Below are 13606 nucleotides of genomic sequence, written 5' to 3' on the forward strand. Positions count from 1 at the left end.
AAGACCACGTGAGCTCTAGCGTAGGCTTTCCTCAGCCTGACGCTCTCCAGTTGTTTTGGACTACAATTCCCATCAGCCTCAGCTAACAAATGCAGGCTGGGGCTGATGGGAATTGTAGTCTATAACATCAGGAGGGCACTAAGTCAGGGAAGGCACTCTAGTGGCTGACAATGTGATAAACACACTGGGCATAAGAGATCCTAGAGTACTGTAGGAGTGTTTCAAAGCACTTAAAGGATTCAGGGCCCATGGAGGAAATGTCTAAAATACATCTGGGAAAATTAAGGTAGCAGGTGTCCCACTGGCACTGCAATTTGCAGCTGCCCTATGAGCAAAGTAAACAAAAGGACACACAGCTTGTTTAGAGCTAAAAGCAAAGCTTTCAGGAAGGATCAGCTGGGATGGTGTTTAGGATAGCAGCAGCAGCAGCATCCTCTTCCGAATCCTCATTACTAGAGTATCATAGTAAATTGCCATAATCGAGTATAGTTGGATTACTATGTTAAGGTGTTAATTTGCTGGAGGCAAATCAGGAACGTTTTAAGGACTCCAATCCTTGTGAAGGTGGTTTGAGAAACAGCACATCAGGCCGTAGCACCTTCTTGCAAAATACGGGCTGCATACGCATTTCGGATAACATCGTTTGAACACGGATGAAAACGCAGTGAGTGCGCAGTAAACCGGAGTGTGAACACAACCTGAGTACAGCAATCTCAAAAAACCAGCCTGACGCTTTTCGTCATTACGGCCTTCCTTCGGGTTTATGCAGGCGCCTGCTGCCCTCTACCGTCCCCAGTTGCCCATGGCACGTTGTCCGGCCCACGCTTGCCCGGGCCCGGCTCCTCCTCGCCCCTCGAGGATTGGCCGCGGCTCTTCTGGCTCTGATCTGCGCTGTCAGTCACGCGCTTCTCGGCTCTTCCTGGTGGCAGCTGTAGGGGCGTGAGCGGCGGCGGCGGCGCAGGTGAGGAAGCGATTGATCGCCTGGCCGGGGCGGGTCTGTTTGGAGCGATCGGAGGCGGCCGGGGTTGCGGTGGGACGGGGGTTGTAGCAATGAAAGCCAATGGAGAGGTGGATTAGACGAGAAGGAAGAGCTGGCGTGGGAGAGGGGACGGCGGAGGAAGCCTGGCGAGCAAACACCATAACCGATTCTTCGGCGCGCGGTCCTTTTCTCTCTCTTAGGTTCGGGAGAAAGGAAGATGGATCCCTAACTGGGGCCGTGACAGTTCCCGGAGCGGTTGTCGTGGGCCTCCGGGAGTGCTGGAGGGGTAAGCTGTGTGGCGCTCTTGATTGGAGTCGGAGAAAGGGGTTTAAATTTGCTGGACAAGGCTTGGCCCTCCCCGGATTTTGGCCCCAGTTGCCAAGTGACGCTGCTGGGATTGCGCTCTCGTTGCGAATCGCTGCTCCGCGTCCCTGCGTAATTATGCAACCTAATCCTCTGTGCTGCTGCATGTTTGTACTCGGTTGCATGCGCCACGGAATTAAGGGGGGCTTGTTCCCGAATAGAAAGGCGCACAGCGCGGGACTGCAGCCTTGGAGCCTGATTCTGAGCATGCCTACTCGGGAGGAAGTTGTTTGTTAAACAGGTTGCTTCTTTGCGTGTAGGATTGCAGCCTGAGAGCACTGGGAAGCTGGACGTGAGCTGGGGTGGAAGGAAGGCTGGCTGTAGCGGTGCCGTTTCTGAAATGAACTTCGATGGGAATCAACTAGCTAGCTAGCTGCACGTTGGTGAATGCAGATTTAAAGCCCAGGCCTGCCATAGTTCAGGGCAGGCCAATGAACCTGTGCTCTTGAGAGTGTAGTGGAGTACTTTAGTGTGAACAGGTTAGTTCCTTTTGGGCCTTGTTGCTCTTTGGATATACTGTTGAGGGACCTTCTACAGTCCAAGGGCCATATTCCCTCCTAGGGAACCTCCTAGGGATGCCAGTGGCGGGTGAGGAGAGCGTATATAAAATATATATTTGCACAGTAGGCTTGTTTCTGCGCTGCACACACTCTCACTTACATCCTTCTGGTTTCCCCAATCCGGACAAGCAAGAAGCATTATCAAAATTCCATGAAGAGTGTGTGGGAGGGCGTTATTGGGGTGGGTTTTTTTTGTTACTATGGTATGTATTTGTGTGTGTTTATATTGTAAACTGTCCTGTGATCCTTGGATGAAGGGCGGTGTAGAAATTTAATAAATAAGTAAACAAACAAACGAATAATATTTTGTCACACTCGAGGAGAGCGCAAAGAAGGGCTGGGGAAGGTTTTAGCTTGAGGATTATTATTAAACCAGCCTGCGAATTGTAGCTTTCTAAGGGGACTAGGGGTCTCCTAACAACTCTCTCCGCACTCTTATCAAACGGCAGTACCCAGGCTTCTTTGGGGGGTGCCATGGCTGTTTAAAGTGGTATGATAATGTTTTAAATGCATAGTGCAGATGGGGCCATAGTGAACTAACAATTCCCCCTGGGGAGTGAGTAGCTTTCCAGACATACGTTTCTCAAGCCACTCTGCATCACACTGGTATACGTGCAGGTCGGCTGGCTTGCAAGTTTTTGACCTCTGATAAGCCTTATAGAGTTATCTGCAATATTTTACTTGGGCGATAGCACGTTACCCCTTCCCCAGTTTTAATCTCGTTGTTGCACAACTGGCTGGTATTGATAAGGAGGAATGATCATCAGCACCAACGTTTGATGTGATGACATTTCCCTCGTAAAAATGTACTTGGGCTGGCAGGCTAGGACTTGGGTGACCAGATTTCAAACCTCCACTCAGCCATGAAGTTTACTGGATTGGGCCAGTCAGTCCCCAGCCTACCCTACCTCACAGGGTTGTTGTGATGATAATATGGAGGGCGGAGGAGAGGCATGTATGAGCTCCTTGGGGAGAAAGGTGGGATATAAATGGAGCAGCAATCATCATCATCCTCATCCTCTTGAGAACTTACTCCAAAGTACCTTGCTGCCCATCCTAAAGCTTGAGGAAATGTGAGGAGACTGGGGTGCAAACTGTTTGATCAAAGGACTTGTGCCCCTTGGGGGAGGGGCTCCACATAGAACGTATGCCACACGGCTTACTGTATCTCATGGCTTGAACCAAGTCAAAGCTAGGTCGAGGCCATGTCTCAGGATTAGACCCATATTTCACTTGCATTTAGGATGAACTAGTTTTGGGGAAACGGCATTCTCCTTGCGGTGTCTGAGGATCCCTAAGATATGAACTGGTTCCTTCTGCAGATGAAAATCAAAATGATGAAAGGGGAGTCCTCCGAAAGCTTCTGAACAGGTTGTCTTGACGCTGTGTATTCTCTGGAAATATTAGGAACCTAGGAAGTGGCTTTATACTGAATCAGGACTTTGGCCCATCCAGTTTAGTATTGTCTTACCCTGGCTGGTGGCGGTCCTCCATGGCTTCAAACGGATGTCCCCAGAAATGCTGGGGATCGAACCTGGAACCATCTGTGTGCAAACTATGGGCCCTCCCCCTAAGCTTTTCTTAAGGCACAGCTGCCCTGCTCTCTTGGCAACAGGTCTGTAAGTGGTGACATTCTGCTTAGCCAGTAGCACCTCTGACTGTGCCAGTAGTGTAGATTTTGAGGGCCAATAGATGTGCCCTTAAACACACAGCTTGTTCCTCCCCCCCACCAATTAATTACAGGGCTTGGGGAGCCTGATTATCACTCTGAAGGGAGACTTCACTCCTGCACTAAGAGCTCCTTGCCTACTAGGGGTGTACCTAGGGTTGGGTTGGGTTGTCCCCTGCCAAGGGCACAGGCCCAGGGGGTGGCAAAAAGCATTAGGTAAGGTGGAGAGAGCCAATGATTGCCAAGGGTGCAAGGGACTGGGAGTGTGTGTGATACAGCTCCTTGCTAAGGGTGCAAGGAAGTCTAGGTGCGCCTCCACCTCCATTGCTCTGCCCGGACACTGAGGTCCAGCGCCGAGGGCCTTCTGGCGGTTCCCTCGCTGCGAGAAGCCAAGTTACAGGGAACCAGGCAGAGGGCCTTCTCGGTAGTGGCATCCGCCCTGTGAAATTCCCTCCCACCTGATGTCAAAGAGAAAAATAACTACCAAATTTTTAGAAGACATCTGAAGGCAGCCCTGTTTAGGGAAGCTTTTAATGCTTAATAGGTTATTGTATTTTAGTGTTCTGTTGGAAGCCACCCAGAGTGGCTGGGGAAACCCAGCCAGATGGGTGGAGTATAAATAATAAATTTTATTATTATTATTATTATTATTATTATTACTACTACTACTACTACTGGGTATGCCTCTGTTCCCTACAGACCCTCTTAGGTGCTGAGATTAGCAGAGGGTGCCCTCTTGGTCGTTCCTCCACCATCAGAGGCATGGGGGGTGGTGGCAGCAGCTCAGGAGAGGGCATTCTGTGTGGTGGCCCCTAAGCTGTGGAACTCCTCTTTGCAGAAGTCCCCTTGGCACCATCCTTGTACAGCTTCCAGAGGGTGCTGAACGACGTGCCTCTTTACTTTGGCTTTTGACACTTTAGTTATATCTTTTTAGGACCCAACTTATATTTGGGATTGTGAGTTGTTTTAAGCAGTGTTTAATATTGTGTTTTAATGTTGCAACCCACCCTGGGCCCTTAGGGTGGGTAAATAACAATAACAGTAACAATAATAGTTTGTAAGTCACTTTGGGTTCCACTGGGCAAGATAAAGCACGTAACAAATTTATTTAAATTATAATTATTAATAATGGGGTTCCCTCCCCTCCCCTCCCTGGATTAGGAGGGCCCCTTTTTGCTTAAAAAAGATGGTGTATAGACTTTTTGGTTTGGACTGGTGGATAGAGCATATTAAGATGACTGAAGTGGGAGTTATGCTTTGTATACATTGCAGGGAGGTGCAGGTGGTGCTCTCCCTTTTCTCCTGCTTCCCGCCCCCCCCTGGCAAAACGAGCCAAACATGGCTGAATGGGCAAAACTTCCAGTCCTGTACTGCTGTGTTTGCAGTGCTCTTGTCCTTCCTTTCCATTGGAGCAGCTTCTTTCACATCAAACTGCCTTGGGGCAAACAGCATTGCTTAACAGAGCAGTAGCAAAGAACCTCCTCACTTGCCTTTTAATCCTTTATCTTGCTTCAGACACTGTGGATCCATGCCTCGAGGCTAAATACCACTTTAAAGGGTTTTATTCACCCCCACTGTAGTACCGAATCTAATGCGAGGGGGGGGGCGGGAGGGGGCGGGAACATGTGACTGGCTTGTGACTTAATGTACCGCCTCATGCACAGTTGTTGTTGTTTTTTTGGGGGGGGAGAGAAGGAGAAGAGAGGATCATGGCTGCTTGAATAATGTGTTTTAATCTTTTGACTGTTTGTTTTTGTGATCGCCAGGCAGACTGTCCGATGAAGACGGAAGCTGCTTCGCTGTTCCCCCTTGAGCTACAGCTTCCTATGCCATGAGTAACACCACTATGCCCACCTCTGCTGGGCCGCCCAACGACTCCTTGGTGGGCTATGTTCTGGTGCCATTTTTTCTTATCACTGTCGTCGGAGTCATCGTAGCTGTGGTGAGTTGTCTTGAATTCAACCAGATGAGCTCCAAATGCTGCACATTTATTTATTGGGTTACTAATACAGTCATTAAAAATAATCTGAGAGCAAAGTGCAATCTAATAAACTCCTTCCTTCTTTTCTTTTCTTTTCTTTTCTTTTCTTTTCCTTCCTCCTCTTCCTCCTCCTCCTTAATTTCCTTTATTAGTGGATAGTTCAGTCAGTTAGAGCATGGTGCTGATAACATCAACAATGCAGGTTCGATCCCCATATGGGACAGCTGTATATTCCTGCATTGCAGAGGGCTGGACTAGATTATTCCCAGGGTCCCTTCCAACTCTATGATTCTATACTGAAAGAAAAAGGTGTCTAAGTGACTTACAGAAAGGTTAAAAGCCAAAATGGCTTAACTTCATTAGAACTTTTCAGACAACCTAGAAACAAACCCAGCAGGAAAACTTCAAAAACAGCAGCAGCCAGAACATTTCATCCGATAGGCCATCAACAAGCTTGTCACAAACTGTCCAAATGCCGGGGAGATGAAATAAGTTTTAATCTGGTGCTGAGCTGGATGGTGCCACCACTGGGAAGAGCATGCCACAGAAGGGGAGCCACCACCACCCAAAGCCCTTCTGTCTTGTTGCCACCATCTGAACATCTCTCAAAGATGGCACCCAGATGAGGACCTTTTGGAGAAAGGTTCCTATTGGGAGAGATCCTCTAAAAGACATTGGGGTCCTAATCACAACCACTACAGTGGTACCTCGGGTTAAGTACTTAATTCATTCTGGAGGTCTGTACTTAACCTGAAACTGTTCTTTACCTGAAGCACCACTTTAGCTAATGGGGCCTCCTGCTGCCGCCGTGCCACCAGAACACGATTTCTTTTCTCATCCTGAAGCAAAGTTCTTAACCTGAGGTACTATTTCTGGGTTAGCGGAGTCTGTAACCTGAAGTGTATGTAAGCTGAAGCATATGTAACCCGAGGTACCACTGTACTTTGAATTGAGCCAGCAAACAGAATAGTACATAAGTTATATAAACCAAATCATACTTTGAAACATCAACAGTAGCAAAACACACTGATCTAGTGGGGCAGCTTTGCCCATCTTTACCAGCAACAAGTTAAGCAGAGGCTTAGGTTCAAAAATGTATTTTTATTACAGCAATGGAATACATGGAGCTGCCCCTCCCCCCCCGGAATGCCTCCCCCCCCCCCCGCAAGTATAAAATCCCTGAGCAAATCTCTTGTAAAAGTAGCTGGTTCAAATCAAGCGGCTGGGCAGCTCGCTGTTGTCTCAGTATTTGGTTCTGGCTGCAGCTGCGCTTCCGTTTCTTAACAGCGGTGTTGCCAAATTGGTCTCAGAAACTGTTGAGCCTCATCTGGAATTAGCATGACATCTGGTGAGGTGCATGAGTGGGTGCAGTGAGGAGCGCTTGGTCTGTTTGGCTGATGCTTTGCTTGTTCTGTGGTGAGAGGAACATTTGACCGGTTGTAGAGCCCCATAAAGGGAGATGGGTGAATGGGGAAGCTCGGTCATTCACTGTGTCCTGCTGAGAGCCTTGCCACCTTTTCTGCCTTCTCACTTCTGCATTATAAAGTTGCACCTTCTTTCCAAACCATTTCCCCTTCCTGTTGAGCTAGAAGGCAGCGAAACCCCCCTGCCATGCACTACAATAACCTTTAGTTTTTACTTAAACCAACTGTAATCAGCGGGCTGCTTAGCAGAAGTGGGCAGAAGGTAGAGCTAGATCTCCAGATAGATCTCTGGGGGAATCTGAATTAGATTGGCATGGGTTTGCAATTCCCAGCTGCTTAGTAATAGCAACAACAAAATGGCTTTTCCTACCTAGGTTAGGCTGCTGAAATGAAGAATGCTAACCAGTGTGGAAGAACAGTGAGTTCAGTTCAGTTCTGAAAAATAGAAGGCTGGTTTTGGAATGTGCTTAGAGGCCCACTGAATTCAAACGTCAGCAGGCTCTGGTTGCAAATTAGATCCAGCAATTAGTTTATTAAGCCAGGTCTAGATAAAGTTCATGTACTCATTTAACTGGGCACCTGAAATTAGATACTGCTGTATAAGGGTTGCTTTCAGTGACGTAATTTGTAGCTGGGTGTAGGTACCTTGAATTAAACTACATAATTGCTGATCTGGTTTTAAAGGATGCACTTTCTTTCATTTTAAGTTTGTCTTAAGAATATAAAAGGAGTAAATGGGAAAGGACTGGGCCCCTGTTTTGAAGTATTTTAAAGGCAGAAGCTCGACATGAGTGTGTCCTTCATAATTTACAGGGCATACATATTATTTATTTACTTATTTGAAGTGTTTTCATCCATATGGGCTGCAGCTTAGCGGCAGGTCCCAGGTTTGATTCCTTTCATCTCCAGGCAGGGCTGGGAGAAGCCCTTTTCTGAAACCCCAAAGAGTTGCTGCCAGTCTGTGTCAGGCAGTATTGAGCTAGATCAGGGGTCTGCAACCTTTAAGACCAAAAGAGCCACTTGGACCCGTTTCCGAAGGAAAAAAAAACTGGGAGCCGCAAAACTCCTCATTATAAAAATATCTTTTTTGTCACTTTTTAATTATTTCTTTGTTTGACCCCTCAGAATTACTCCTCCTCATAGAAATAAACGTTAAATTAACAAGTTACCTTTTTGTGTGTGTGTGTTCTTCACTCCCCTTCAAAACAGTGACCAGCGTACATGCCCCCTTTCAATGCAGTGACCAGCGTACATGCCCCTTACAATGTAGCGGGCGGGTGGGTGGGAAGGTGACGTCAAGACAGTGCGTGACTAACGCACACACCGCCCCCATGCGACGTCACAGCCAGTACAGCGCCCGCCACAGTGGGGAGTGTCGGGGTGCACAATGCGCCTCCTCCCCTCGCTAGTATCTGCCCCAGAGCCGCGGCAAAGGTGTAAAAGAGCCACATGCGGCTCCGGAGCCGCGGGTTGCAGACCCCTGAACCCAATGGTCTGGCTCTGTCAAAGGCAGCTTCCTATGTTTCTGCTCCCAGAGTAAATTGCAAATTTCAGTAAGACACTCCCTGCCCTCAGGCGTACCATGATAATCATCATCATTTATTTGTACAATCTAAAAGACTCATAACAAAAGAAAGGCAGTATTGGGAGAGAGGAGGAATAAAGCACTTGAGTATGACTCTTGAGAATCTTGATTCTTTCCCTGCCCCAAGTGGAGGGAATTTAAAATATTTTCCTGTTCTATGTTAAACAGGAGCCAGATGGGCGGGGTATAAATAATAATTATTATTGGACAAACCCACCATTTTAATGTGTTAAATCTGGCCCTTGTGACCACCATTTCCCTTAAGGCTCCCCAGAAGCTGTGGACTTAAAATAAGCAGTTTCTTCTTTGGCCTTTGCCTCGCCTAAAAATGGATAATGGGATGGGACTTGGGGCTTATTCGTACTTCTGCTTGCGACATGCCTAGAAAGGGGGAGCAGGTTCCCCCTTGCCCTGCTTCTTTCCTAGGGAAAACCCACTCTTTAGTGATAGTCCAGAACAAACAGCAATCTGGGGAAAACCTAAATTGCCATTTGCGCCGATTAAGTGCTGAAGAGTGGTTTTCCTGAGGGGAGACAAGTGTGGATAAGCCCTTTGTTTCCTTTCAGTGGAAAGGGCTAATGGGGTGTGCAGTGTGCTTTGCGAAGCTCCCTCCTTGAGAAGGGGTATGAAAATATTTTAAATAAATAAATAGATACTGTCATGGAGCGGCTTCTCTTGATATCTTTGTTGTCATCCAATACCGAGAGCCCAGGGGTTCTCATGCTGCAGCCTACTATCGTGTGACATCGCCATTGTCAGGTTTGCTCCTTGTCCGCGGACGGGTGTAGGAAATGCTTCTCCTGCTGCTGGCGTCTGTTGCCCTGTTAATCCTTTTCTTTCTTGTTCCATGCTTCATTCCTCGAAAGGAGAAATAATCCGTAGACGCTCTGTATGCTTCTCTCATGGCTGTTTCTCTTTTCACATTGCAGATGATGTACATTCAGAAGAAGAGAAGGTAAGGAGTTTGTGCTGGGTGACCAATTAGTTCTTGTTGGGAATGGGGAGTTTTGGGTCATGTGGCTCTTCAGAATCAACTTTTCTTTTCTTGCTCAAGAAAACGGCTTTTGTCTGCTTGAGAACACAGGAGCTTTTGTGTGCACGGCTATTAGCTGTATATTTAGCTGGTTCTACATATGATAAGTCAGTTTCTATGCTTTGGGCAGTTTATGGGATTATTTGAGATAGACTCATGCTAATTATTTGTGTGGGGGTGTGGGGATTAATAGTATTTTAACTATTGCATGCCCCTTCCCTTTCTACCTGGGGGGAAATGGTTTCTGGGAATAGGGGTGGCTTTCAGTGCAGGGAAACACTTTGCTCGCAAACTAATCTATTCACCTAATTTTGTATTTGCTCTTGTATAAATGCCAGTTGCCACATAGGGAAGTGGGAAAGTGGTATCATTTCTTTCTGCTGATCTGTCTCTCAGATATGACCGGTTACGCCATCACTTGCTGCCGATGTACAGCTATGATCCTGCAGAGGAGCTCCATGAGGCTGAGCAGGAACTTCTGGTGGAGCCAGAAGACACAAAGGTGAGCTTACTTGGGACCTACAGAATCATAAAATCGTAGTGTTGGAAGGGTACCCAAGGGCCATCTCATCCAAGCCCCTGCAGTGCAGGAAAAAGTCTGATTCTCTATCAACTGAGCTACTCAGGCTCGAGTTCAAATTTTCAAGAACAAACTACAGTGGTACCTCGGGTTACAGATGCTTCAGGTTACAGACTCCGCTAACCCAGAAATAGTACCTCATTTTAAGAACTTCGCTTCAGGATGAGAACAGAAATCGTGCAGCGGCGGCAGCGGGAGGCCCCATTAGCTAAGGTGGTGCTTCAGGTTAAGGACAGTTTCAGGTTAGGAACGGACCTCCAGATACGAGAGACTTAGCACATACCTCTGTAAATCAAGAAAATCTTTAATAAAAATACATTTTAAAAAAAAGAACGGACCTCCAGAACGAATTAAGTTCTTAATCCAAGGTACCATTGTAATATGATTAATTAATTGCAGGCCCATGCAAAATTCCCTTACCTCTCAAACCATCCATCTTTTGGGGCATTTCTCTCTCTCCACTCACATACCAACCATCCATTAATGCACCCAACCAGCTCCCTTCCTGCATTTCTTTCCTTTTCTGCATCTTGGAGGAGAGAGGGTGTTTTCCGACAAACAAAATGGCATAGTGCGAAAGGGGGAGTAGACCTGTGCAGCAATTTTGTTAGGCAGATTTGGGGGGAAGAGATTAGAGGGCACTCTCTCTTCAAGTGGGGAGGAGAGTGCGTCTCCCAGGCAGGAAAGCCATGGGTGGAGCCTGCCAGAGATAACAAGGGCTGCATAGCATGCAGCTGAGAGTTACTCCACACCTGGTGTAAGACGCATGTGCTTCTTAACTTTGTGGTTTTGTGATTTGGATATGGATTGGTTCCAAGGCATATAAGCACTACATTTTAAAGCAATCTTTCACTGGATTGGCTCTCTTTGGTGTTCTTCTTCCATAGATCAAAGATTACTCACTCCAATAGAAAAAATAGTGGCTGCACCCATTCTTAGCCTTTTAGTACATTAGAGTTGGGGTAGACGTCTTTTGTGTGTCAAGGACTGCATTTGCACAGGGTTTTTGAAAATGTCCCCGAGTCTTTCCATCTTCAGCCTCTTATGTGAAAAACAGCAATGGGGAGTGGGTAGCATTTAGAAAAATGAGGTGATTAGTTCTCTGGCATTTCCAGTTTGTCAGTTTCTGGAAGTTTGAGAACCATTGCATTAAGCCATTGGAATGCTACAGACAAGCACTACAGCTGAGCTACCATTTAAAGGGTGTGGTCAAAGCCTAAAAGCAGCCAAGTATATGTTTAATAATGCTAACCAACATGGAGTTTTGATGAAAATTGGGTCAGTGACCCAAGCAATACCTAATTTGTGCAGGGATTCTTCTAGCAAAGAAGTGTCTACAGCTTTTATGAGTAATCAGTATCTATGCCGTTGTGTTAATAGTGAGCTTGGTTTTAAGTTCATCTGCCCCTTTTCATAGTTACATAATGAAGACCGCAACCTGCTAACAGAAGCATGAAAATGCTTTAACCCTACTGTGGCTTGTGGGGAGTGGATGAAACTCAGGTTCTTGATCAATTGGGAATTTTACTGCTTCTTCAACCGTGTGCAGGGCCTGGGGCACGTGCCTAGGACCCAGAAGCATTTTTGAAGCCTTGGTGTCATTGCCTTTATTTAATGAGCAAAACTTAATACGCCTGCATTGTCTGCAGAGTTTTGCTAACTCAGTGTGTTTTGGAAGATAGATGCAATACAGGCAACTGTGCGGTTGGTGTGCATGGTGCAAGCTCTCTTCCTGCTAATGTTCCACCCAAAGAATAAAAAATGGAAGTTCAGTTTCCATTGGTCTAACCACCACTTCTACCAGCAGAAGCCATGTTGTGTCTAGAGCTAGTTATGTAAGGTGTCCCATAATAGAGATGTTCAGCAGAAATTTAATTAGTGCGCTGGTAGAATCAATTCTCGTACTCATTTTGGTAAATGAAAATTGCCTTTTTACTTTGAGCAGTGAACTCGCAGTGTGTCTGCTTTCTCTTTTCTGGCTCTGGCATGATGCAGGAGATTTCCAGTCAATCAGCTGATTTGGCTCAAAACTGTGCGAGGAGGAAAACAATCCCTTTGAAACAGAAACTGCCAGCTGATTGCTCTCAGTTGCAAATATAAGACTGCTCTGTTGTGGGAAGTGTTTATTCTCAGAAAATGAGACGATTGCTGATGAAGGTATGATGGATGTACTTGATCGGGTGGATGCAATGAAAGTGTCTATTGTACGTTGCAGGTGATGCGAGCCTGGGGAGGATACCAACCCTACCGCCCTTCTTTTATGGACGTGAAAGCTTAATGCTGCTCAGCTCAGACCAACAGCAAGTTGTGGACACATGACCTCATCTACTTGGCATGCATGCCAACTTTAAGTACTCTCAAGGGCCATTAAGTTTGAACCTACTGCCTTTCTTTCCACTTGAGAACTGTGTCCTTTGGCCTAGGTTCCTAGTGAGGGAGGTAGGTAGGTGTGGGTCCCTGCTGCCGACACACTTGCCCGTGAAGATTTTGTGCACAGAGCAGCCTAGAGAGTTGCACGTTTGGATCTGGAAAAGCTCTGGCTTGGCATGGCATTCCTATTTCATTTGAGATGGATATAGGTGGAGGTTCTGAAGTTCCTGAAACTTCAGGTACTATGAACTACAGTCCCGAAAGGCTCAGCTTTATGAAAAACAAACAAAACCCAACTGACCTCTACTTCCTTTTGTGACAGCAGTGTCGTAGCCGCAGCAGTTATGACATTACAGTGCAATTGCTAAATGCCAGCTATCCTAAATGTCTCCATACATAATTACATCACTTGGTCGCTGGGTTCCCGTGACGTGCCCCTCTACAGAGGCAGGGAAAGTGAACAAGTTGCACAGCTAATCTTTTGGTTTTTTTGGGGGGGGGGTGTTATAGTATTATCCTTCATTTTACAGTTGGAAATGTGTGGTAATGAACATATGCCCAACTGTGTATCCAGGGGGATGAAGTTTTGCTGGGAGCACCATGCAGGGAGCACAGAGTTGGGGAACCTGTAGCTCTCCAGAGGTTGTTGGACTCCCATCATCCCCAGCCAGTTTGGCCCAGTGGTCAATGGTGATGGAAGTGATACCCCAACAACCTTTGGAAGGTCACAGGTTCCTTCTTCCTAGTTAGTATGTCAGTTAGAAGGGGCCTTAATATATTTCTTCAACCAAACGTTTTAAGTTGAGTTGGGTACTTCTTTCTACAATGACGATTTTGTATCTGGGCGCTTGTCTTTGTTTTGTAAATAAAGTTCGCCTTGAACAGGAGCATCTCTGGCAAAACTTCAAGCTTTTCCTATAGCCTTTAATGCTTTATAACTTACCTTTAACCCAACTACAGCGGCTTAAGCAAGCGCTGGGGGCAAGATACATTGCTGGCCTTGCCGAAGCAGAAAACACATTGCCATTGTTTGGCCGCCAAGCTGGGAACTAGCTATTGAAC

General features: G+C 46.6%; 1 protein-coding gene across 1 annotated transcript; it reads left to right on the plus strand.

Moving 5' to 3' along the window:
• Positions 1-1110: 1110 nt before the first annotated feature.
• Positions 1111-13452, plus strand: SMIM29 (small integral membrane protein 29). The gene is made up of 5 exons (XM_081915659.1): positions 1111-1265; positions 5338-5513; positions 9491-9516; positions 9991-10096; positions 12390-13452. The coding sequence occupies exons 2-5, from the start codon at positions 5403-5405 to the stop codon at positions 12450-12452; spliced, it is 306 nt and encodes a 101-aa protein (XP_081771785.1). The 5' UTR covers positions 1111-1265; positions 5338-5402; the 3' UTR covers positions 12453-13452.
• Positions 13453-13606: the final 154 nt, after the last annotated feature.

The sequence above is a fragment of the Podarcis melisellensis genome (assembly GCF_964234715.1).
Source record: "Podarcis melisellensis genome assembly, chromosome: 6".
Taxonomy (NCBI): domain Eukaryota; kingdom Metazoa; phylum Chordata; class Lepidosauria; order Squamata; family Lacertidae; genus Podarcis; species Podarcis melisellensis.